General features: G+C 44.5%; 1 protein-coding gene across 4 annotated transcripts in view; it reads right to left on the bottom strand.

Moving 5' to 3' along the window:
• Positions 1-15,067, bottom strand: part of LOC101922413 (alpha-2-macroglobulin-like) — a 40,034-nt gene extending 24,967 nt beyond the window's left edge. For all 4 annotated transcript variants that reach the window (XM_055809077.1, XM_055809078.1, XM_055809079.1 and 1 more), the window contains exons 1-10: positions 14,793-15,067; positions 9,480-9,663; positions 8,468-8,627; positions 7,872-7,924; positions 7,142-7,162; positions 4,127-4,295; positions 2,114-2,198; positions 1,278-1,401; positions 433-547; positions 199-308 (exon numbers count right to left, since the gene is read on the bottom strand). In XM_055809077.1, coding sequence (XP_055665052.1) covers positions 199-308; positions 433-547; positions 1,278-1,401; positions 2,114-2,198; positions 4,127-4,295; positions 7,142-7,162; positions 7,872-7,924; positions 8,468-8,627; positions 9,480-9,663; positions 14,793-15,052 — 1,281 coding nt within the window. In that variant the 5' untranslated portion in view covers positions 15,053-15,067. The remainder of the gene's footprint in view (positions 1-198; positions 309-432; positions 548-1,277; positions 1,402-2,113; positions 2,199-4,126; positions 4,296-7,141; positions 7,163-7,871; positions 7,925-8,467; positions 8,628-9,479; positions 9,664-14,792) is intronic.
• Between the last annotated feature and the right edge of the window lie 10,122 nt (positions 15,068-25,189).

Raw genomic sequence — 25,189 nt, 5'->3', positions numbered from 1 at the left:
TTCTAGTCTATACTAGGCTGACTTCCAGGAGGTTCAGGGTCTGTCAGAGTGCCTCAACTATTAGTAATTCATCTGTCTGTGCACAGGCAGAGGAAGGTGGACCATGTCATCTGCACACACAGCTATTGCCTCTGATGGGATCGTGCACCTGTGAGTTTGCTATGCCATTAATTGTCCAGGGTCTCAGAAGTTCCTTACCCTCCCAAAGAGTGGGATTCCTGGTCTGTACTGGGAGTCCAGCAAGTCAAAGCTGATTTTGCTCATGATGGATGTGATTTCACAGAGGCCTGTTCCAGTCATCTCTATTCCTGAGAGAAAGTAAAGAGGGATTGTTAATGAATAGCAGAATTTCTAGACTGTTACTTCACCCTCTTCAACTTTGCCCTTCTGTTGTGGCCTGCCATCACTTTGCTATCTCCAGGTGATACATACCTGTGCCATCTTCTGTGATCTTGCCTTGTACCTCAATGTTCATCTCATATCCCCTGCGCTGGAGCTGAAATATCTTGGTCCTTACTACAGCAGAAACACACCCACGAGCATCTGCCTAAGCAGGGGGTGGGAGAGAAAATTGGAATTCTGTGAACAAATGTGGTGCCTTGTGGGACAGGAATAGATACCCCAAACCCAACATGCTTAACTTCTGTTCATGAAAACCAAGCCTTATGTTCTAGGGTTGTCTCCAAGACCAGACCTTGTTTACAGCCTGTTTTCTAGTGTTTCATCCACACATTTTCTGTGTTCTTTGAGGTACTTGGCATCCAGTTCTTCAAGGCACACACTGGTTTCCTCATTAACTCCCTCCTACCCTAGTTCTGTTTTTCTTCCTGTTTCTTCTGTTGTCTTCACTCTTTTCCTTGTTGCCCTTTCTCCTTTCTCTTGTGTTTGACCCATAAGCAATACTGCCATCTTGTTTTCTCCTCATTTTCTTTGCTCCTTGCTCCCTGCCAGTCCCTCCCACAGTTACAAAATCCTTTCACAGATTCTTTTCTCAGTTTGGGTACCAATAGCAGGGACCTCACAGCTGCTAACTGGAAATTTGTCACTAGTTTCAGCGGGGTCAGGATTTCAGCTGTGGGGTTTCTTCATTAGTTCTGTTTCCAGTTTAATGACCCACTTCTTAAAAATACCTTCCTCTGAGAACATCTGCTTTTCCTTGGACAGATTGCCCTCTCTGATGTCTTGCTATCTCCCAACAGTTGCAGATTTAGCCTCCCTTAGACAACATTGCCCATTACCCATAAAAAATATCCCTGTATTTTAATTTTGGGGCTCACCTGCCTAGTGAATTCTTCACACACAGCTTCTGCTTCTTTTCCATAACAATTTGAAGCAGAATGGGAAAATTTCCGGCACACTTGCACATTCACCAAACCAGGAACAGGCTTCCCATAGGTGTACCTACAGTCACAAAGCGTTAAACAGTATTTCAGATGATGAGAAAAATCAGTCCGAGTCACACTTAGATATAGATCTCTTATAGACCTCTGTGAATGATTTCCTAATATTTCTTCTTTATCACTGACTAATCTGATATTTTAATGGTTCTAGTGATTACATTTCCATGATTTCCCGGGTGAGACTCTTCCATCATCCATTATTATCTGTTCGAGGTGGGAGATCTCCACAGGAATGCAGAAAAAGATTGTCTGTAGAAAATTATTTCAGCCAGGAGTATCCTTGTATCATGAACTACTGAGGGTTTAGTGAAAAAGTAGAAAGGCAACCAGAGGCTCAGGAGGAGCAATTTATGAGTTAAAAATGAGAGCACTGGGTTTGCAACACCTGTTTAAATGATGTCTGATTTGACATATCTGAGCATTTGAGGGTTCAGGATTGGCAGAGAAGCTCCAGCTGAAGAAACATAAAGATAGGAAGAGAAAATGTACAACAAACTGGGAGGAGAGCTGCAGACTAGTTTGGCATCATTTTTTAAGGAACGTAGAGAAGAACCTTCACTTTGAATTTTCAGGCCAAGTAGCAGGTTCAGGATTGATAGGGTGGAACAAGCCTGTATTAGATGTCTGGGAACACTAAGAAACGCCTTCCCAGCTCTTCTTTCAGTCCTCAGCAGAAAGGAGTAGTGAAGGATAAGCGAGGGAGATTTACTCACAGACCACAGACGGACACTGAAAGCTCCTTGTCCTTAATAGTGATCATCTTGGGCAGCTTCACCAGGACCTCGTACTTGGGCAGCACTAGATAGAAGAGAGAAAGTTTGATATGAGAAGAGTGAAGGAGAGCTGTGTGCTACGCAGCGACCCAAACACAGAGCCAGGATCATCTTAATATGAACCATCACCTCTCTGTCGTCTTCAGTACAGCTCGGCTACCCCTTCCCTAATTTTTCTCAGCCTTCACCACTAATTGGGTTTAAAGAGAATTAAGGAGGATTGTAACCTTTACCTTCCCTCATGGGCAGCACATGCTCATGTGATTCCATTGGCACCAGACACCTGTTTACATTCCTTGCATATGCTCATTCAGAAGGACACGCTGGTCCTGTGTGTTGTGTTCATGTTTCACAACGCATCATTTGCGACTGAGACTTGGAGCAGCACATTCACCACCTTTGTAATTTACCACATAGAAACAGCTTAAATCATTGACTCTCTTGGCTGTTTCTTACTGTTCTGGAGATCCCAAGGTGCTGTTAGGCTCACTAAAAGGCAGCATGTGAAACGGTCCTACGTGCCCAGACAGTTCTAGCGAATCTAGCCATAGATTTTCAGGTCTACATTTTCAAGTGAATTAGGTAGCAATAAAGCCCAATATAGGTGGCAAGTAAAAGGCATATTTTTCTCCTGAGTATGAAGCTACATCACTCTTCCCATATTGCATCAGGCAACCCTAAGCCCCCAACTACCCAAGCCTGGGGCTGGACTGAAGCATGTAATGGCCTGCTTCCAGGCGGTGCACCTGAGGTTTTTTTCACAGCACAAGGAAATAAAGACCAGGGAGGGTGCACACCCAGACCCAGGAACTGGAAAGCAACCTCAGGTTATGCAGTTTAGAATGAATTTGCCTTTAGGATGGAGGCAAAGCTCAATGTTTCAACTCCAGGGCACATTTCCTCAAAAAGCTGTATAAGAATTAGCAACAGGTGAGATTAAAGGGAATAAAACTAAAGAACAAATAGAAGAAAAACAAGTTTAGAGTGAGGCTAAGAAATGGGTATACACCTTTGATTTTGGGGGTGTTCAGAATGATCTTTGTGGGTGGAGGGACAGCCCATCTGTCACAGCAGGTCAAAGCCTATAACCTGGTTTGTGTTCAAATTATTTACCATGTTCATACTAGCCACCACGCCTGACTTTGAACCAAATAAGCCAGGGCCCATGGAGTTCAGTGACAATCTTTGGGTCACACTCTGTGTGTTCCAGGAACAGCACATTCTGAGCAATGCGCTGGGTCATTTGGGCTCCATGTACAGCTGGAGGGAGCCTGGGAGCGTGGACCACGAGCCAAGCAGCCTCCTCAAATGCACACAGCCTAGCCAGTGTACATGTCTACAAACACCTGAGAGGTTTTATTACATAACTGGGGGTTAGAATGCTCCATTGGGCAACACATTTCTCTTTACTCAGTCTCTACCACCAGTCTGTTTGCATGTGCTTGTAACATCTGTGGAGTATTCTTCAAATTCTAGAACTATTCTACCAAACACGTTTTCTAAGCTTTTGCAGAAACAAGGAAGAGGAAAAAGAGAGAGGACAAATGGAGAAACAGAACCGATGCAGATGATGAGAGAAGCAAAACAGGGTCACCAAAATATTGTCATCTCTTACTCCATATCTAGTGTTACTTGCAACAAGCTGCTGGACTGAAAAGTGGCTAAACCAGTGCCAGCTGGTTGGTGCCACATGCCATGCCACGAAGCCTGTCAGACCCTGTACTCCCAAGACCACTATGAGCAAACACAAACTCAGGCAGGTTGCAGAGATGCCCTAAAATGAGCAACCACCTCTGATACTCAGCACCTTCTGGATCAGCCCCTCTGAACCCCATTGCCTATGTATACAGTCCCTCCCTTCTCCATGCAGTTCCCAGGAAATCCCAAACTGAGAGGTCAAAGTGAAAGGCATTGCTGTCAGCCCCCCTGGCAGCCCATACCTCCTCTCCTTACCGTATTCCTCCACACTGAAGGAGTGCTCCACATGGGATGAGAAGCTTTTCTGCACGACTATTTTGTAGGAGCCTTGGATGGGGTCTGAGGTGAGGGGGAAAGAGAGCTGTTTAAGGCCAGTCTCTAGTTCCACCCCTTGCCACTGGTACACACGGTTCCTCTGGGGATCCTGCAGTTGAAGATAACTCAAGGTCACAAGACAGTACAGAAGGCTCCCAGGGATGGAGCAGTGAAGTTCCCAGCCCATCCTGGCTGAGAAATGCCTAGCTGTAATTATTCAGTTATCTGTGAGGACCTGTGAGCACTCACCTGTAATTCTTCAAGATTAGCATGCAAGAGAGCTTTTTAACCCTGCAGGTCCTGTGTTGTCTCCCCCTCAGCTCTACCTGCATGCTTACAAAGGATGGGCCAGGAAGCTGGGAAAGACAGACTGGTAAGGTAACAAGACAAGGATAGATAGCAGGAGCACATGGAGAAAGAAGGGAAGTTTCAGTCTCCTTCACTTCCTATACAGCCCACTAAGAGTTTTTTTTTTCCATGCCCAGAATAGAGACTGTCTGAGTACCAGTGTGCAATGTGCTGAGGAACCAGACAGCTGATCTGTCTATGGGACTGAGAAAAACGCATCTGTAAGAGTCCAAAGCATGTGGTGGGGAGGGGGAGTGGGGACAGGAACAAAGTATATCCCACATGTGCATGCAGGTGAGACCTCTCCCTGCTCCCAGTGTTGAAGATGAATTCTCATCACTAGTACAGATGAGTATTGCTCATTATAAATTGAGTGTCAATAGGCTGTGCTCTAAATTCATCAGCTTAGGCCCAAATTTCTTGTAGAAGTCACTGAACAAGCACAGTGGTGCTGCGTAGTTTGCAGCACCCTTTCCAGGCTCCTCAGCAGGATGGTTAATGTTCACAGTCTTCTATTTTCTGCCTGCTCTTTGCATTGTACCTTGGCTGTCACCAAAAGCCTATTTACTCTAGATAGGTATGCAACTCAAGGTATGCAGCTGTGTGCATTTACTTCACTGAGATTTTAGCTCAGGGCTCAGGGAAAAGGGGATGTGAATGACATCCCCCAGTTGGAGGCCACCAGTCACGGGGCAGAAGAAGGGGCCTTCTTTCCAAGAAATACGCAGGGAAGGAGGGCACAGTCAGTAAAACATCCCACAGCTCTCACCAAATCCTCTTCATCATGGTTTGCCCTGCTGAAAAGCTGATCGCCTGTTGTGAGGGACATCACCTGGCTTCTTTGGAAGAGGAACTGAAGAAAATGTTTACATCTGGGCTTGTGAACTTGTCCTTTCTGTGATATATTTATAGGGAAGGCCTGAAAGTGAGTTTGTTTTTCCTCAGAAAGGTATTTTTTTAAATGACAGAAACAATAGGCCAGGACAATAGTTCAGAAATAATAGGCTCATACTAACTTCTTCCTTTGTGCCTAAGTATGGTCGATTAGTGACATTAAGGGTATGGATGGGTGAACATTTATTTCCTTAGCACTGTTGATTTTAAGCTGTCACCTTTCTTCACTCCTGCCACCCTTTCCTTTGGGCCAGTCCAAATTTCGTGCAAGCAGGTGGTAAACTGCACTGGCAGTTGTGATCTGGCTGAAAAATATACCCTAAGGAAAACGGTGAATCTGCTGCCAGATGAGCTTCTCACTCTACAAGACTGCTCGTAGACATCTGTGAAAGCCAATTGAGGGCAGTGCTGGACTGAGAAGGAGCAGTGAGGAAGGGAGAGGTGATGGTGGGGATGAAGGACAAGGCCTACAAGAGCGGGCTTAAAGAGCATGAACCAACACCATGCCTCACAGGCTGGAGCTGAAAACACAGGATGGCCTTCCCAGTGGGTTAAAATTGAAGCCTTTCATGGTACTGACACACACATACACACACACAAATGTCATGAAATTATTTAGCTTATTAGGCAAAGGCATATGGCATTTCTGGAGGCAGTGGATAAGATTTATTTTTTGCTCCTCTGATGAAACTCCTGCACTCAATCAAGTATCGTCTCATTGAAAGGAAAGGGACCTGTTCTACAACCCCATGGGAGAACCTCAGCAGAAGGTAGTTCTGAGATGCTCTCTTCCATCTGCTATCCCACACCACACGCTCTCTTACTCTTCTTTCTCCAAATAATCCCAGACTGTCAGTGGCCTGCCAGCTCTGCAGCTCTGTTCTGGAAGTTTGCTGAGGGCAAAAGAGAGTGACAGCACTCTGACAGGAGGGTAGAAAAGAAGAGGAGCATAGACTGTTTCTGGCTTACCTTCTGCCTCCCCTGTTGTGACAACATCCCCAGCTCTAGAGAGAGATGGTGCAGCAACCCCAAGCAGCAAGGAGCAATGGTAGGACTGACTACACAGGACCCATAATCACACAAACCAACATCAGATTTGTGCATTGTTTGGGCTGCTGTCATGGCTTCAAGGTCCATTGCTGGGTTCTTCCCATAAATTTTCCACTAAAAGATGTCCCAGGTATTAATTGTAAAATTCTGTTTTCTCTGCTGAAACGTTTTCATTGTACTTGAATTACTGACAGAAGCATCCATCCTGTTAACTTTTGTCTGTCACTGAAGTTCAACCATTTAAAAAAAAAACAAACCATGAGAAAAGATAGGGGACATCTGCTTACAGAATTTTCGTTCTTTAGTTTTGCTAGTTTGTTTAATGCAGTTCTCTGGTTTCACACTTAGCAGACAGAAAATCTTAGTTCTGCTTGGGAAGAGGAATAAACCCTTCTGATACGACCTCTAGGTAAGCATATCTGTTCACAGCATGGTTTGCACTGATTAACTATTTTTGTTTCTGCAGCACATTCCTCAATAAAAGAACCATTGTCAGAACTTACTTTGATGCCCAGCTACTCAGCCTTCCTTTACACAAAGGAAAAAAGTCATGCACCCATGTTTTTTCCCTTGTACCTCAGCCTGAAAACACCACTGCTGGAGACTACTAGCTCTGTGCCTGCACATTCAGCTGAAAGAATAGACATGCAGTTATCCACTCACCTGAACATAGACAAATGGAAACTGTAGGAAAAGAAAAAAGGAAAATCACCGTTAGAAATATTAGTCACATATGAATGGAAGTAATTTCCAAATTTGGACTGAAGGGCAGAAGAACAACCTTCTAAGAAGTCCTTTGGGTTTTTCCTTTTCTGTACTTCCTCTGTTTCCTTAGTTCTTGATGGTTACAAGAATCTCTTCTATAATATTTTAGACCCCCAACTTCTTGTCTTACTGAGGTATGAAAGTGCGATGATAAGAGTTTTCAAAGCATTTGTCTGCATGAGGAACTGATGAACAAATAAGCTAGAAGGTGGACTTACACATCCAAGCAGTTCCTTAAAACCAAGTCCTTGTCATGCTGCCCTCTCTGCGTCCAAGCATGTGGTTGCACCCACTGCCAGAAACAACTGCCCATCTGTCACTTTCAATGGAAACTTGTCCCACCCAATTTTTCAGTAATGAGATCCCTGCCTACATGCTTGGCCACATCCATTACTTTGCAAATCTGGTTTTAAACACCTATATCCCTTTGAAAAAGGGGAGATGTTTCTCAGTCAACAGAGACAGGTGGAGTGTGTCCCAGGACAGCATATGGAATGGGTCAAGGAAGTTGTGAGTAGGAAAAGATCATAAGCTTCAAAAGTTGTCTTCAGTGGTTCTGGGTGCTGACAATAATGGTGTTAACTGGGAATTAGGCCTCCTGGTTAACAACAAGGAATTATGGCTCTACCTTCTCATTCAGCGGGTAGAAGTCTTTGTCCAGAGAGACGATCCGAAACAGAACTGAAGAGTGTAATGGAAAAGAAGGAAATTCCACTGTTAAATTTGTAGCCATTAACAGGAAATGTCAGTGTTTCAATAATTTATAAGTCATATTCATTCCATGGACCAACAGGCTTTGAATTGAGCTCTCTAAGTTATGGAAGCAATTACTTCAGGCTCTTTCTCTTGCAGATGGTGAGAGACAGATAAATTTAGAAGGATAATCAGGTCTTGGCTGAACAGAATTGTCCCTTGGGAGTGTCTGTCCTGCTTTGTTGGTTCAGGTGCAGCCAAGGGAGACTATGCTTTGAAGTCATCCCAGATTCGTGCCTCTAGTTGAGTAGAATTAATCTGAGCCTGTGCCTACATCTGGCTGAGATGCTGTGCCGGGAGGATGGAGAATAGCAATGATGAAGATACCACATGCCCTAGATCTCAGCTGACAGAAATAAGATTTACTGGATGTTTTAACTCCCCCACTTAAATAAAAGTATGGAGCCACTGGGGAATGAAGCCCGTAAGATTTTCTGCCCTCAAAGTCAGCACCAACCCAATTCCCCTTACCTGTCTGTCCAGGCTTGTAGATGGGTTTGTCTGTCTGGACGAAGATCAAGCTCTCAGAATCCTTGACCAGCACCGACTTGCGGCTCCTGAACTGCAGTGTCACCCCCTTCACCGACACAGTGAGAAATGCCACTGATGTGCTGCTATTGAACTTCGGAAGCTAAAGAAAGTGAAGAGAATAACTCCTTTACTGATTCATCCCATTGCACTAAGCCTTTGAAGGACTCAGTATTAGCTAGGTCTGAAAGTTGCCTAAAGGGACACCAGAGACTCAGTGCTGGAAGCAAGAAAAAAAGGTGATTTTCTGATATGAGCTTGGACAGCTTGTCTCCTCTGTCTCAAGAAAACCATCTTTTTCCTTCAGGAAATTATTGCAATGATAGATCTTCTCCATTTCCTTGAGTTTCCTCCATGCTTCTTCTTTCTCTGCTTCCAGTACTGGAAGCCGTATCCCTTCCTTCATTTATATGCTTTCCTTAGAGAAATATTGAATCTGATCTTGTTCCATCCTGTGATTTATCAAAATGGAAATCAACCCAGATTCATTGTTTAGGGGGTGTGCGTACATTACTCGCCAACCAGCCTTCTGCAGGAAACAATCATGAATAAGTGCCAGGAGACAAATGACCTCATGAACCTCACTGTCTTTAACCACTCCTCAGCTCCTACAATTCTCATTCCACTTGGCTATTTTTCCTCTAAGGCTTACACAGATCAAAGAAACGTGGGGTATGTTCTGTAAGTCAATGTTCCAGGATGAAGGATCCCAAGAGAGTTCTTTAAACCCTGCATGTACAGAAATATCATGTGGCGCACAGAATTTGATAATGGTGGAAAATTATTCCTCATAAGGCTACCACCGTCAGTTTTCCACACCAAATCCATGTTTTGTTTGTCTTAGCTTAGAAGTCTCTGGTTGCAGCGTGTCTTATTTCTCATCTCTGGACTGTTTAGATCCACTGTGCCACATCAATAAACACAAGGGATCATCCCCCAAGGATGACATACTCACAGAGAAAGGGATGCAGGTGAACACATCCTGCTCTGACACCACATCGTCAATCAAGCTCCTGTTTTCCCCTTGATACTCGAGTGTGGCACTCAGCGTCACGGACTCGTTCAGGTGGGTCAGCTGAACACAGACTTTCTCAGGAGAATCAGTGTGTATCAGAAAGGGCAGTAGCACCATATACTGCCTAGGAAGAGAGGGAAACAAGAATCAGAAGGTTCAAAAATGTGAAACAGTTTTAAGGAAACAGTATTAAGTGAAAGGAAGTTAACAAATCAGCATGCCTAATCCATTACTGTCCCGGTGATTGCAGTGCATATACAGATAAGCATCCATTTTATTTTGGGTTTATACATATTAAACTGCCTAACTAATTAGCCTAAAAGCAGGAAAGTGCTTACAGTGGAAGGAACAATTTCTATGCTAATAGAGAGTCCCTTACAAAGGATGTTTTGTTCGGTTTCACAGCAGGGAGTAAGGATGGGTGTGAAAGGTTCCAGACTGTTAATTGATTTTTGTATATTCCACAATCTCCTATTGAGACTCAAAGGAATTAGCTGAAAAAGGTTGAAAATTCAGCAGGTTTAGGGCTGAAAAAAAACACCCACTTGTCTGTCTGCTTCTGGCTTTGCCTATCCAGGTTTCCAAATCCTTCTCATGCTGAGCAAAAATGTGAGTGCTTGCAGATTGGGACCTTATTAAGATAAGCACACAAAGGATTTCAGAGAGTAGTGTTTTATCGCAACACAAGTGTACTTGGGCCTTCAATGAGTTTTTGACAAAGGTCCCTCACAAAAGATCCTTAAGCTAAGCTGCCGTCCAATAAAAGGGATCATTTTATTTTTTTTTATTAATAAATCAAATTATTAATTCTGACATGGAATAATTGGTCAAAAGATAGGACACAAAGGGTAGGAACAAGGGAAAATTTCCAGAGCCTGTATTGGGACCCCTGTTGTTCAGTACACTTCTAAATGATCTGGGAAGTATAATTTTCTGATAATTGTGCAGGGTAAGAAAAAACCTAAAACTGACTTACATATTTGTGGAAAACTTTTGTCATATGGTGGGACTGTGTGGTGGGACTGTGTAGCAAAAATGGCAAATGAACTTCACATAAAGGGAAAATAATCCATAGAGGAAGAAAAAAGTTACCCCAACAGCATATATACTGCTGTATATATGCTGTATATATGCTGTATTGATAAGCAGGCTATTACCACTCAGACATGATCACTGTTGATCACTCTTGAAAAATTCTCGTTCAGTGATAAGTAACAAATGGACTGTAGGGAAGCGTTCAGAAAGGAACAGGGGACACATCAGAATGTATCTTTTTGCCATTGTATAACTGCAAGGTACTCCCACACCTCACATGACATACATTTATAAAATGGACTTAGCAGAAAAGATTCAGTGAAAGATGGCAGCGATGATCTGGAATCTGGAATGATTTCCATAGGAGGAGACACTACATAGATTAAGACTTTTCAGTGTGGAAAAAGGTATGACAGAAAGCTATAAAGACATTACGTGCACAAAAGAAAGCATGTTTGTTCATCACTTGTGACAACAGGAGTAGTAAGCACGACCAGGTGAAATATTAAGCAGCTGGCTTAAAAATAGAAGGGAACAGAAACCTTTTTTTTCACTGACATACACAATTACCGAGGAACTTAATACTCCTGTGTGCTGTACAATCCAAATGTACAATTCTGGTATGGCCAGGCTGTGGCTCCAGGTTGCATCAAGTGACAGACCACAGCTGGCTGTCCTCCCTCGGGTGAGGGACAAAAGGAGCCAGCAGGTGCCACTAAGTTGAACAGTTGTTAGAGCCTTACCTTCGAGTCCAGCCAAGTGCAGGCTCCTAAAAGAAGCTGACACTCCTCACCTGCTAGTAACTCTCCACGACGTATGGTATCTGCCCTGTGGCACCGCCTTCATAAAATTTGGTATGAGGCTCACGAGGGCAAGAAGATCAGCTACACCTGATATGCAGGATACTAAAAATGTCCTGTGTAACTTCATTGCCCAGAAATGGCTAGAAAACATATCAGCACAGGTGTAATCCCTGCCACAATAAGACCTTGAACCTCTGATAAAAGCTTCATAAAGCTACAGCAGACAGAAAATTAATTTCCACAGTACTTGCCTTGCTCCTCTACTCTGTCCCTCATTACCTATGACTGGCTTCCACGACAGAGAGATTACAGAGCCAATGTAGTCCTCTGGTCTGATGCCAGACCACTTTTACGGGCCTGGTACTCCTTTTTCCCTGTGCACATTCGAGCTATCCAGATGCAGCACTGGAAGGTTCTGGTGGTAATTCAGTCTGAAGGGTATATGCATAGGATGAAACCTGTGGTCAGGATGGCTCATACCGCTTTTCCATGGGCTCTCCACTGTGGAAGGCTAATGGGCACCTTGCCAGGTGGTGCCAGCCCTGGGGAAAGAGATAGCTGGGACCATCCAGAGCTACATTATTGCCTGGGCTCTGAGCTTTCGGGAATTCCTAAAGCTACTGTGGAGGCAGTGGGACCCAGGCAGTAATTCCATTTCCCTCACCACCAGGCAACGGGATAAAGCACGGTGAGGAGCCAGCCAGCAACTCCAGTCAGTATGTGCTGCTGCAGAAGCAGTGAAAGGAGGGAGCTCCAGCCACCCAGGCAGTGACTTACAGCTTGTGACTATCTGCTTGCTCCAGTGCTCCCCTTCTTCCATAGACTTCTCACCACAGCTTCACCCTGTGCCTGCTTCCCCTGATTTTGCTTCCCCTGCCCCCTGTCAGCGGCACTGGCAATCTGACTGTAACATCCAGCCTCCTGAAGGGACAGCGTGACCTAGTTCATGGGGATTTTGGCCTCATTCCTCTTCCTGTTCACTGTTCTGCTGAAATTTTGGCCAATGCACAGAAGTTCCCCCTACACCAGCTTCCCTGCCTTTGAAACAAGGGTGTGAAATATGTTGTTCATAGAACTCCCTTTAGCTGTTTTGGGATGTGTTGGTGAAAAGAGTTGGGTGATTTAAAGTACTATGGAAGCTTTAAACAACTTGGGTGACAAAGTCCATTCCAGGACAAAAAGCACTTGGGCTGCCCAAGAGACCTCAGAAGCCTCCCTGCATGCAGTGAACTGTTCTGACAGCAGAGGCAGTGACTCTGTCAGAAACAGGAATCAAGGAGTGGCAGGAGACCCTAGAGAAAGTGGCTGAGGCAAAAATGATGTTTGTGTATATAGAGAAGGTAATACTCTAGCTTAAGATGGACTGATGTCTGTATTGACTCTCAGCTACTTCCTAGAACAAACACCCAACCAAAGAAGGCAGTGAATTTCATCAGCTCCATCGGTCCAAATCCACACCTGTCAATTCAAGTGCCATCATGACCTTGCATTTCTGACCATATGCAGTGTATTCCAAGCATGTACACTGCATTGTAAAACAGCTTGCATGCACAACCACATACCAGAACAGGAGAACAAAACCTCCTGTTGAATTCTTCCAGAACAGACCCAGAGCAAGAAAAAAATAATCTTGCTGTCAGTATTTTACAGACTCATAAAATTTTTAATTGTAAGCGACCACTGGATATCTCAAGCCCAACTTCTCTCCAACTTCTCTCCTGGAACAGGACTATTGCAAAGGACTCCACAGATGGAGTTTCCACCATCTCTCTGGGTCACTTGTTCCAGTGCTGCTCTAACTTGGTGAATAAGTTTTTTTTTTTTCTAATATATAATCTGAACCTCAGTTGTGTCCCTTGTGCAGCCAGTCACATCTGAAACAGAAATAGCAGCAACTGCTGCTGCTCGAAGAAGCGATTTCCCTACTTGTGCAGAGCACAGTAAGCAAGTCTTGGTTGGAAGCTTCATTTTGTCTTCAGTTCAAGGGCAGCTTCCCTTCTGTGTTCACAGCACCCCATCTACCCTACAGCACTTAAAACAAAACCACTACCCTCCTACTACCTAGCAATTCACTGCTGAGACACCACTGCCCACACACTGGCTTCCTATCTCCATCCTGTGGGTCCCAACTACACCCCTTTCTCCCTCACCCCCTCAGTCCTTCCTCATTCTCCCCTCCCCAGATGGTGCTCAGGTCAGGGACAAAGAGCAGCATGTTGCTCATAGGAGGTCTGAGCAGTATGGAATTCATTCCCTTTCTCCCTGATCTTGGGCAGAGGTGAATTAAGATTACTTAATCTTAATTACTTAATTATATCAAATTACTGTAGGGAGACCAGAGGGCTCTGCGTGACCTCAAAGCAAACTTGGCTGGCAGATCTACTCGAGAAGCACCCAAACAGGACAGGTGAATGAGGGGTTGATGGAACAGTGTGAGTCAAAGGTCCTTCAGTCCGAGCCAGTCACCACTTCACCCCTGACCACACAGCAAGCACCAGCGGTAACGCTGCACCTTCTGCTACAGCTGCTACCACTACTGCGGTGCTTGTGGGCATGAACTCTCCCTGTAGCCATCATTATGGGATCCACGTTGGTGAGAACTGCGCTTCTGCCAGCACAGCAAGAGGCACAGCATGTGACAGCAGCCAGGGTCTGAAGAGAGAAGCTGTTCCCGTCCAGACTAGAGGCTGCAGAGCACCTCTCTCTGGTAGGAGAGGCTGGGTGGGGATGCCAGACTCCAGTCCTCCTGTGCCATCCCAGGCTGTTCCTCTCCTGGGGGCCCTCGGCAGAGTGGGCACTGTAGCCAGGCTGCTGGTCTGCAGAACACTGGGGTAGATGCCCCAGGGGAGGGTGCCAGCACCAGGCTCCATGCCAGAGGAAGAGAATCTAGGTCATAGATCCTCTTTGGGAACAAGTACATCTCATGCTGCCAAGGGAAACAAACTGGCTTGAAAGAATCAGGAGAAAGGGGAGCAAACTGGCTTGAAAGCAACAGGAGAACGGGGAGAAATAACTCAGTGATTAAAACAAGGATACTACAGGAGAGGTAAGTACATGGATTCTGGCATCATGCCCACAAAACTCCAGGCACCTGAAGGTTTCTAGGCAGGAATATACTTAGGCAAAGGTGCTGCAAGGATCCAGGTCTGGACTAGCAGGCAGCTGCAGAGCAGGAGTGTGGGCACTGGCAGAACTGGGGGGGTGGGGGGGTGGGGTCCCAGGGCTGCACACCCAGGGGGTTGCAGGGTGGGAGTGGGGAGCACTGGCAGAGCTGTGCTGGAAGCTCAGGGCTTGGCTAGTAGTGGGACATGGGGCAGGAATGGAAGAAACTCACAGCTGTTTGACAGGAAAGAAGAAAACTGAAGGAAAAAAGGAGCAGTAAGACCACCCTCCCCCCTCTGCCTGTGTAGCTTACGGTTCTGTGGTGGGAGAGGTGTTTCCAGGAAGGAGGAAGAGGAGAAGGAGGAAGATGTTTGGTTTGCTGTGCAGACTGTCCTTCCTCATGGTGCAGAGCAGGTTGTGACGGGTCAGGCAGACACCCAGTCTGGTCCGGTGCTGCAGTTTTCCTGCACCTTGTAATTCCCCTCCACTCTCTGCTCCGTCAGCCTCTTTATAACTGCTCTCTGCAAACAGCCCAGGGGCTGGAGGAGATAAGGGCTGGGGGCCAGGGCCCATCCGGAAACAGGGAGAGGCATAAGGAGGAGCTGGAACAGAGGGACAGTATTTGGCCAGAGACTTTCCAAGTGGGGGAAGGGCATTTATTGGATAGTGCTTATATTAGAAATCTTTGAATAATTCATACCCTGCTTTCTTTAACCCACCAGAGATCCACAGTATTGGGGAGATGAACTATGTTCAACACAGGGTAACATTCCCTGTGGGCAGCGTGCAATCACAGCACTCTGATGTGGGGTACTGTTGAAGCCGAAAGCCAGGTTTATAGGTATTTTAAGAGCAAGAGGAAACCCCCTGACAGAAACATTTCTGTTGACATACTACTGCAGTAGTTTGCTGACACAGTTGCTAACAGAGCTACTATGTGTTAGACAATCTGTCAGGAATACAATCCAAAAGGTGGGGTACTGGTTTAGACATGGAAATAAGTTCCGTTTCCACCATGAGTATGCAAATATTGCACAATGCCATTGGGAGACATCCTTGCTTCCCTGGCATGGTGATCATCTTCTGTCATTCAGTGTCACCTGGAGTGCAGATGTTCCAGGTGTTCCAGGAGGCTCCTCCTTCTCTTTGCCAGATTCAGCTCTGTGCTGCTGTGAGTCATGTTTGTAAACAAAGTCACTCAGAAATAGTGATGCTCACTTGTCTTGGTGTTCTGTAAACCTCTGGCTGTAGCAGCTTAACCAGAATTTGAAGTAAGAAAAAGCGTTTACTAAATTCCAGCAGGTCATGGAACAGAAATACTCAGTCCAAACTACGTGCACTCCCTGAGAATCCTAATAAAGTGGGGTGTTTGCACTAGCCCACAGAAAAGTACAAAACTGGAGCTATAGGGCTGCCAGCATGCCCTCCTGTGCCTGTGCAGTGAAAGGATTCAGTAAAGCTCTTCCTAGAGATTCATGATCCCTGTGAAGATTTCTATTGTGCAAGAATAAACTAGCAGAGAACATGCTTCAGCACAAACCACCTTGAATGTGTGAAGCCACCATCATGGCAGAGGTTCTCTGTTCTGTGCAAGGGAGCTTGTTAGATCACAACAGCACAGGCAGCCCTATTTGCTCTTTGCCTGTAGATTAAGCTTTGAAAAAGAGTGGATGTTAAGACTGATTGTCAGCTGTACAGCGTGCCTTGACTCTGGCACTGTAGCCAGAAAACTGCAGGGAAGAGCAGTGCAAAGGACTAGGAGACATGTCTGAGGATGAAAGGAAGATTAAGAATGGTATTCAAAACTCAGGCACAGTCTCTTGTGGAATAAAATTTAACACCTTTTGTAAACCACAAAAGTTAGGAAAACAGTTGGGAGGCAGCCAGTGTCTTCTGGGGGGGGGGGAAGTGTTACATAAATGTCATATGGAGAAGGAATGAACACATACTCAAACCAAAAGATTTAGCAGATTATCAGTTAAGGATGGAAACACTGATGAAAAAGTGGTTGTGTAACTACCAAGTAATAAAAACCATACAGATCTTTCTCCAGAAGTGCCCCCTATCATCTGTCCTCTCACTCCCATCTTCAACTCCTTTAGTAAATAAAGCAATAGTGTCCTGGCCATTTGCTGGAATACATGACTCATCCCAAGTTGCCTGTTGTCATTCAGGCTGCTGTAAACTGAACCCAAAAAGAAATCTGAATGGTCACATGCAAAGTACACCGTAAGGATGAGCATGTAAACCAAAAATTCATAGATCTACAGGACCATCAAAACCAGTGATTTGATGGATGTCCTATTCACCATTGTCTTCTTCATTCTACTAATTTACCACCCACAAGGTATAAAATACCTGCTTCTCAGTACCCCAGGAACCAGCTCTCTGGCACCCTGATGTCCAACTCGCTCCACAAGCACTAACCACCCTTTAGCTCCGGCAGCTGGTGCTTCAGCTGGTTCCCCTCTCACCATAATCAGAACAAGTGGTCTGAACTTCTACTTAGCTTGAAAGCTCTTAGGTGCTTTTTCAGACTGAAGGAGAGAGAGATTGTGTGTCTGAAAGACTGGGTACTTTTTCCAACAAGGCTAGCTGGTCTAATCAAAGATAACACTGCTGAAAAAGGCATGCAACATCCTTGCCATAGGTGGCGATGGTTCCAGGGAACTGGCAGTCATGATCTTAACCACAGGAAAGATGTTACCTTTATGATAACACTTCACACGTGTCTGAGGTCACTGCACACTTGGCAGATCAAGAGGCAATCTGTACGTATCTAATATCTTCAGTGACTAGTCTCCATATTAAGCTGATACAAAACCTAAGCGAATTGTTGTACCTAACTGTTGATCGCAAAGAATTTAAATTTGGCCACATCACAATAAATGGTTCATATAGCCAAAATGCCTAATTCTGATTTTTTATAACCCTCCAAGCAGAGTGGATTTCTGTACTAAATGACAGCAATTAATTTTGGTTCATCCTGCTTGAAAATGAATGATTATATATGTGCACTCTCACTTTTAAAGGTAGCACATCTTTTGGTTGTTCCATAGAGGGTTTTTGAAAGTTATTTCCAATGCTAAATTAAAACTATAACATTATTCTAAAATTTTATTTTGTTCTAAAGAACACTTGGGGAAAATTAGCTTAATTCCAAATGATTCTCAGAAAGGTTACAGTGATATACTGGTAAGTTACATGTGCTGATGCATTGGATTTCCTTTCCAGGTATTATCATACTTAAATGGAGCAAGACACCAGGTCAATAAGAAACAGATGCCATAGGAGCGCTTCTACTTTGCCTGAATATATCATTATGACTCTTTTATTTTATAATTTTCTGGAGCATTTCATTCTCCACAATATTTCCTTCACAGGTTCCTTTCCACCAGCACTTTAAAATGCATTATTTTGAGTTGGACTGACTGACACAAAAGGTGCAATTAATAAGTTAAGACAGGCCGTCATAAACATAAATTCCAGTCACAGCAAACCTTATTCTGCAGTTTCCTATGTCATACAGTCTTAACTGCATTGCCTAGCAAAGACAAAAGAAAAACATGATGTCCTACACCTCCAAGTTTATGACCACTATAGAAAACATACTTCTTGATGAAAACAAAATAAGATATTGAGCTGTGCAATTTTAATCATCTTAATCCAATTAATACTATATTATTACCATATATTATGTATGGTATATTTTCCTCTGACTTCTTTCCAGTTTCTATTATTCAGCTTTCTGGATGACTATCAGTTGTCCCTTAATAAGAGGGTGGCTTACCAGTCACTGCAATTGCAGGAAGAAAAGGTGTCTGTGGGTGGGTGTAAATACCCTTAGTACTACCACAGCACTGCTACGAGCAGGAATCCTTGTCTGTCCCAGCAGTCTTAAGCAAGCTTGGAACCACAGTCACAAAATGTAAATAACCCCAAGAAAGGCACCTGCTTCTCTGCTATGTTCCTGGTCTGCCTCCTCAAGGTCTGTAGCACAATGCTCAGCCCTCAAAGCCAAAAGTAAACGATAAAAACCGAACTTCACGTTTGTCTTTCAATAAGACATATGTTAAAAGAAAAAGCTGAGGAAACAGTTCTTGGTGATACTGGTATCATGCCTAAGGTGGTCCATGCACTTTCACCTAAGATCCCTGGTAGAAACCAGGAACTCTAGCAAAGCAAAGTCTCTCTTTGGTACGTACATCAGCTTTGCCTGGGGGTGGGTGAGGAAACAGTCACTGTAAAACCCGAGACTTACATTTACAGCTCTGGCTGGCAAAATTGTGTTAGCTGTTCAGCTAAAGGCTGAAAAAAAGATCCTTCAGGAGAAAAAAAATGAGAAAAGATTTCAGTATTTTTATTTTAAAGGAAATCCAAATAATGATACTAGTTTCCCCAGCCTCCAGCCTATATATCTAAAGCAAAGAAACCCAAAGCAATTTATTTCAAATGGCAAAAAAGCTTTACAAGGAAAATTACTTATATAAATTAATAGGAGTAACAGCAATACCCAGAGAGATAAAAAAGGGCTTGTTTTTGTGTGGGAGACAAAATATTTCACAGGCCATAGTGAAAAGAAGTTCCTCTATCAGAAAACCTCAGACAATATGAACACTACACAAGTCGCAACATGCAGATACAGGAAGATATGCAATGAAATGCAATGCCATAGTAATCCTTCATCAGCTAAACTTCAAGTTAAACTGAAAAGGTGTCATATGAACAAATGAGTAAATTCAGGCATGGCACAGGCATCGATTAATTACTCTCATTTTAACGCACTTTGTAGATTAAATTGAAAACTCAATCAGTAGCTGGGTTTTATAAATAGTCCTCTGACTATATTTTGTATGATGTAAGACTAGCCCATTTGTAGGGTAAGCTCTCTACAAAGTATGGTTTATCCAACTTTCCCAGCTATATCATAAGAAACATCTCTTCTGTGTATAAACTTTGTCTTGCCTTAAAAGAAACCTGTACTGTATGTTGCCAAAAAGGCTTCAAGCAATGCTGTTAACCCTCTGGCATGAGAAATGTGCAGTGTGTCTGTCTGATACTTACAGTGCACAGTAGACAGAGTAGGATCAGTTGTTGAAATCCCAGTATTAAAGCCATTACAAGTAATTAATGAATTATATCTAATAATTTTAAAATATATAGACAAGAAAGTAGCTGTTTGCATATTTACAGGTATTTTGTGTATATAAGATAATCCCTGATGTAGTAAAGAATGAAAAGCTGTTTTCATTTATACATTTGTATTACTCAGACTATTGCAAAGAAGGGGAGAGGAAAAGCCGAAATATTTAAAAAAGTATCTGAAAACAGCACTTGGCCAATTAACTATACATTTTTGAGTCATATGACTCCTTTTTTTCAGATAAAACTTTACCACGTTAGAAGACATACATAATGAATATAGACTTTGTGTTTTTCTTTAGCTGTGGTGTTACTGCAAGGGCTTCCTCTCTCCTCAGATGAGGCACAAGCATCTTATGAAGGTCCCTCTGCTGGCCCCGAGGTTGATGTTCAAGACAGGTGGAATGAAGCTGAAGTCAGGCTCTTCTCAGAGGTGCTCAGTGGCAGGAGCAGAGGCAATGGGCCAAGCTGCATACAGAGAAACACTGAGCAGACAGAAGGAAAAAAGGCATCTCCCAAGAGTTATTCAACAACAGAACTGGTGCCCAGAGTTGCCATGAGATAGTCATTCCCAGAGACCATCCAAACTTCATGGCACAAGGCCATGAGCAAGAGTGCCAGTAGAGAAAAAGGTCTTACTTACATGATGTAGGTGTTTCAAAGATTTTTGCCATTTAGACTTGATGTTTGTTTCGCTACAAAAAACCGAAACCCCAGATCACTGCCTCCCTCTGAATGGCTTCGCTAGAATACGAGAGCAGAAGGCTGCGCTGGGACCTCCTGCCGGACAGACCACGCTGTATTTGCGCAGTGCAGGACCCGCTTGCTGAGGTGGCTGGGCAAGGAGGGGGGCTCCTCCAGCTGTGCCGGGGGGCACCTGGTCGTGCACCACAGGGGCCTCCTGCCCAGAGCCTGCTGGCTGACCTGAAGCAGGAGGGAAGAGCTTTTTGCTTAGCTCAGTTACTGCCTTGCTGGGTAACGTGGGGCAAGCCCAGGCCTCTCTCCGTGCCACAGCTAAGCCAGATGTCATTTGGTGCCCGCCCCAGAGCAGAGAGGAGCTGGGATTCAGCTGATACGTGTTTGTCCAGAGTTTTGAGATGGAGACTGCTGCAGGAAAGCAAGACAAGAAGTCCTAATGGAGTACAGGGCAAGGATATCAGATATTCTCATGTTTAACCTTTTCCCCTGCATCTCTGCTTTGTTCTGTTGCACCCTGTTAGGCAGGGCAGAGCTGGTCGTGTGTGGCCCTTCAGGTCAGGGAAAGGGGTATGAGCCATGATGCTGTAACGCAGTTACAGAGCCTGCCCTGGGTGCATTACACCGGTGCACTTCCCTCCTGGTTTGGGATACCCTGCGCTGGACACAAGTGGTTGGAAGGGGACAGGACAAGACCTCGCCTAAGCAACCAGGGGACATGAGGGGAGACCCAGCTGCACGTCCCACACTCGGGGCTCAGGACTTCCCACATGAGCTTTATTTACCATGGCGCAGACCTCGAGTCACTGAGTAAGTGTGGACACCCCTTACCTGGACAGGAGGGACAGCAAGGGGAGCCAGTGGGGCCTAGAGCCAGTCACTTCTAGTAAAGCAAAGTAGAAAACATGTGGCATAGTTATGCAATTGCCTCCAGTGCTAACCCAGCCTTCACCTCCCTGTGGGTACTGAGCCAAAGAGGGGGAGGCTGAAAAAAATGTGCGAGGTTAGCACTTTAGTAGCATGCACACAGAGCCCTGTCAATACACAGTATGGTGAGTTTTATTCCCTCCACGTCTGCCTGCTTCATTCATATTTACCCTCCCTTCACTCTCAAATAAGCTTTTTTAAATGCCCCAGCTGTCAGGTTCTATATGCAATCTATGGACAACATGGGGTCCAGGAGCCCTGCTGAATTCATGTTCTTAAGGGAGGTCCCAGTTTGCCCAGCAGGAACGCTGGTGTGGCAGGAAGAGGGAGCAGGGGGCTCCAGGGCAGGATCAAAAGGCATCAGGAGATCAGTGTGCTGAGCTTGCAAGAGGATCAGAAAGGGGAAGAGAGAGAAGTTTCCTTGAAGGAGGCTTTTAGGTCCTGTACTCAATGTAATGTCTTGCTTCTAGGATTTTCTTGACCCTCAAAAGGTGACAATTTCGGAGGTCAAGCAGAAAGAAGCTTTCTCTTGCTGTTGACCTACAGGACTAGCTGACATAATGTTGCTTCTTTACTTGAAAATTTTTCAAGAAAACTTTTCATTGTTACCCTGAATAAAAAATTAAAATGTACATGAGTGATGTTCCTCAGGAAGTCCTTCTTTGATGCTATGCATTTCACAGCCATTGGTGCCAGAGATGTGTTCATAGTTCTGTGTCACCAGTCTGATGAATCAGATGGTGGGCATTATTTGACTGCAGACAGGCCCCTACCTCCCTAATTGGCCATCCAGCAGGTAAGTTGCAAATGAACTCAAGAAAGAAATGATCGGAGAGCAAGGTTGAGTTGTTTCCACAGAGCATTTTGATACATCATCATTTCTTGATCGAAGGTTCCTTTGGCACATTTCTGGTTGCCTCTGATCAGTGAATTGGTTGGTCATCACTCACACTTCATATCTGACAGACAGAGGGTGGTGAGGAGAAGATCTGAACATCAACAAGTAGGTAACAAGATCTGGAAAATAAAATAAATCATACAGCTGAGGTCTTGCTGTGCCTTTGTTTAACAGCTTGACACTACTACCTGTGACACTGCAGGGATCACAGAGATGCTGAGCCAAAAGATGGAGCAAACAAATTCCCTGGATCAAAGATTCCTTTGTCTAGTGAGAGTGCTGGCTAAGCAGTTGAGGGGCTGCTACACACTGGGGCTCATCTTTCTGGGGACATTCATTTGTTCTTATCTAGATTTTGCATCCTGCTGACCACGTTGTGGATGAAAGTCATAATTTACAGTAAAAAAGCTTATGTTCAGTTTCCAGAACAAGTGTGATCATCATAAGTCCTGTTCGTAACTGGGCCATGACATCAGCCTTTACCAGATCTTTCAGTGTGAACTCCACATGAGCAGCAAAGAAATTCCAATGCCACGAGTAAACTCTGCCCAGAAGGATTTCACACAAAGTGAGCTTGACAGAGTATTATAGTCAAAGACAATCCCATATGATTATACTCTTTGTTATCACTTTTTTATTCATAAGAACTTGCATTTTAATGTACTTCTAACAGCTTCATGCACAGACCCGTAGGAGATCCAGAAGCTGCAGAGCCGGCACAAGGGCATACAACCCTAGTGTATGTTGTGCATTTCCCGTTTCTTACAGTGTTCTTGATTCAGGCCCAGGACCTGAACAACAGTTTCAGTTGATACTTATATCTGTCTCCATTCTCTGGTAGCTTTTTTAAACTGATATGTAAAAAACAGAGCACAATAACCCAGTGCCTGTGCCTTTGGGGCAGCAGTACGGCAGTGCAGAGCACCCTGGGGGACAGTGAGCACTTGGGGAAACAGAGTTTGCTTAGCCTGTACATCTTGCCAAAATTAAAGCAGTTCTAACCTTATGATACTTAGAACATTCTTTAAATCTCTGAGGTTGAATGATATGATATCTCAGGATTATTGGATCACAGAGGAAGAAATGACATTCAGTCTAGTGGGTGCCCCTGTCTTGCTTAGTCAACAATTAAAATACTGGCTTCAGTTTCAGGTGTGTGGCATAAAATGTATAGCTGAAACAAGACACTTAGGTTCCAGAAATCTGGGAGGTGTTGGAATGCTTTTTAAGGAATTTAAGGAATATTTAATGAATACTGCTAATCCCTGTGAGAGCAGGAGCCAGGGAAAATTTGGTGTATATGTAACGATCTGCAGGAAGAGTATTAGCATGGGATGTTTGTTAGATCTGACTGCAACTGGCAATTAGCTGTTTCAGTCACAGGATAAAATTGGGTAATAAACATTACATTTTCAGCATGCAGAAGAAGAGTCTGCAGTAGGAAATATGTTCTTGATGTTTTAATAGTACAGGTTTGGCCTAAAAGGAAAAGAAGGTTCCAAAAGAATGATAAAAATGCAACATTTTTTTTTCCCCAGGACGTTGGCTCTTCCCAGAAAACAATGTTTGGCTGAACAGAATAACATTTGGCCAGACCTGAGGGGGATTTTTATGAGTTCCATGTGGGATGCTGCAGCCTTGGCTTCACTGGCTTCAAATCCCCCAGAAAGTTGCACATCCTGTGTCCACAGCCACTCAGCCTGCTCTCCTTTTCTCCTTTTCGCTGTAACTATTGATTTATCTTGCTTCAGTCCTGTCTAATGCTCATGTAAATCGAATCAGTTGTTTGCTACAGTTCAGGGTGTGTCAGTAAAACAAAACTGACAGCCGTTCTTGCTTCCCTTCTACTGCCAGTGAAGTTTTGATTTTGGAACTTGGCGTGGAAATCTGCACTCTACCCAAAGCAATTTCATGCCCCACAAATTCCTTGTCTGTGAAACTTAATGAAATGGCTTTTTATAACATCAATATCATGCACATCCTGGATGGCCAGCTCTGTGCAATTCTAAAACTCACACATGGCTGATGGATACTGTGACTATTTGGGTACCCTGCTGCCTGTAGAGACTCAGACATCTGCTTTGGTGAGGAGTCAGGCCAGAGTAATTCAGAAGCACAAATCCCAGTGACTCAAATTATTTAGTACCTTTTGTGAAAAAAAAAATACATTATTTGGGAGTAAGGATATTCTGTGTTGACATGATGATTAATATTTTTCAATAAAAATATGCATGTCTGCACACAACTTTAGCAAATTGCCCAGTGAAATGGTTCCTTTCAAAACACATACTAGTCCTCAGCACTTGAACAGTTTGCACCTTCGCTTACATTCCTGTTCACACCTTTGCATGGCAGGTCCTTTTCCTCCCCACTCCATAATGATCCATCCTTTTCTCCCCACTCCTTCGTGGCTGATGGTCAGCTCCTCATACATTGCAAATGAGTGGGTGTGGGGCTGGATCCCACCACCTGCAGGCTCACACCCACCCAGCCCAGCTCCTGCCCCATCGCTCTCCCTGGCTGGGGTGGGCGAGGGCTGTTGGTGCTGTTGTTACTCCTGGGTAAGAGAAACATCATCCATATTTCTTTGTGGAGCCCTCCTGATGCTGCTCTGTTCCCTCCTCCCCAGCCATCCCTGCCTGTCTCTTTGTCCCCTTTGCCAGTGCTCCGCTAGTGCTTGGATCATGCTCCTCCCACCCTTCCACCAACTCTGGCATGCTGCAGCCCAAGAGCATTTGTGTTTGCTGAAACCACCGTGACTCCAAGTGTTACAAAGTGGGGGATGACAAAAGGTGCAGGAAAATGGAGAGGCTTGTTCCTGCTGGCTAGGACAGGGCATCATGATCCAGGCTCGTCATCTCTTTTGGACAAACTCTGGCCAGTCTTGTGGACTGGAGGGCCTGGCAGGGGGTTATCCAGGACGTGGGACCAGACACTCACCAGGCCTGGACTGAAACCTGCCCCTTTCTTCACCCTCTCCTCTACTAAGCATGGTGCATAGTCACTCCATCATGTCCATACATAAACCCCTACTTTTATGCCACAGG

The sequence above is a fragment of the Falco peregrinus genome, chromosome 6 (assembly GCF_023634155.1).
Source record: "Falco peregrinus isolate bFalPer1 chromosome 6, bFalPer1.pri, whole genome shotgun sequence".
Taxonomy (NCBI): Eukaryota; Metazoa; Chordata; class Aves; order Falconiformes; family Falconidae; genus Falco; species Falco peregrinus.
Note: the sequence above shows the minus strand (reverse complement) of the source record. Positions and strands in the feature narration are given on the sequence as shown.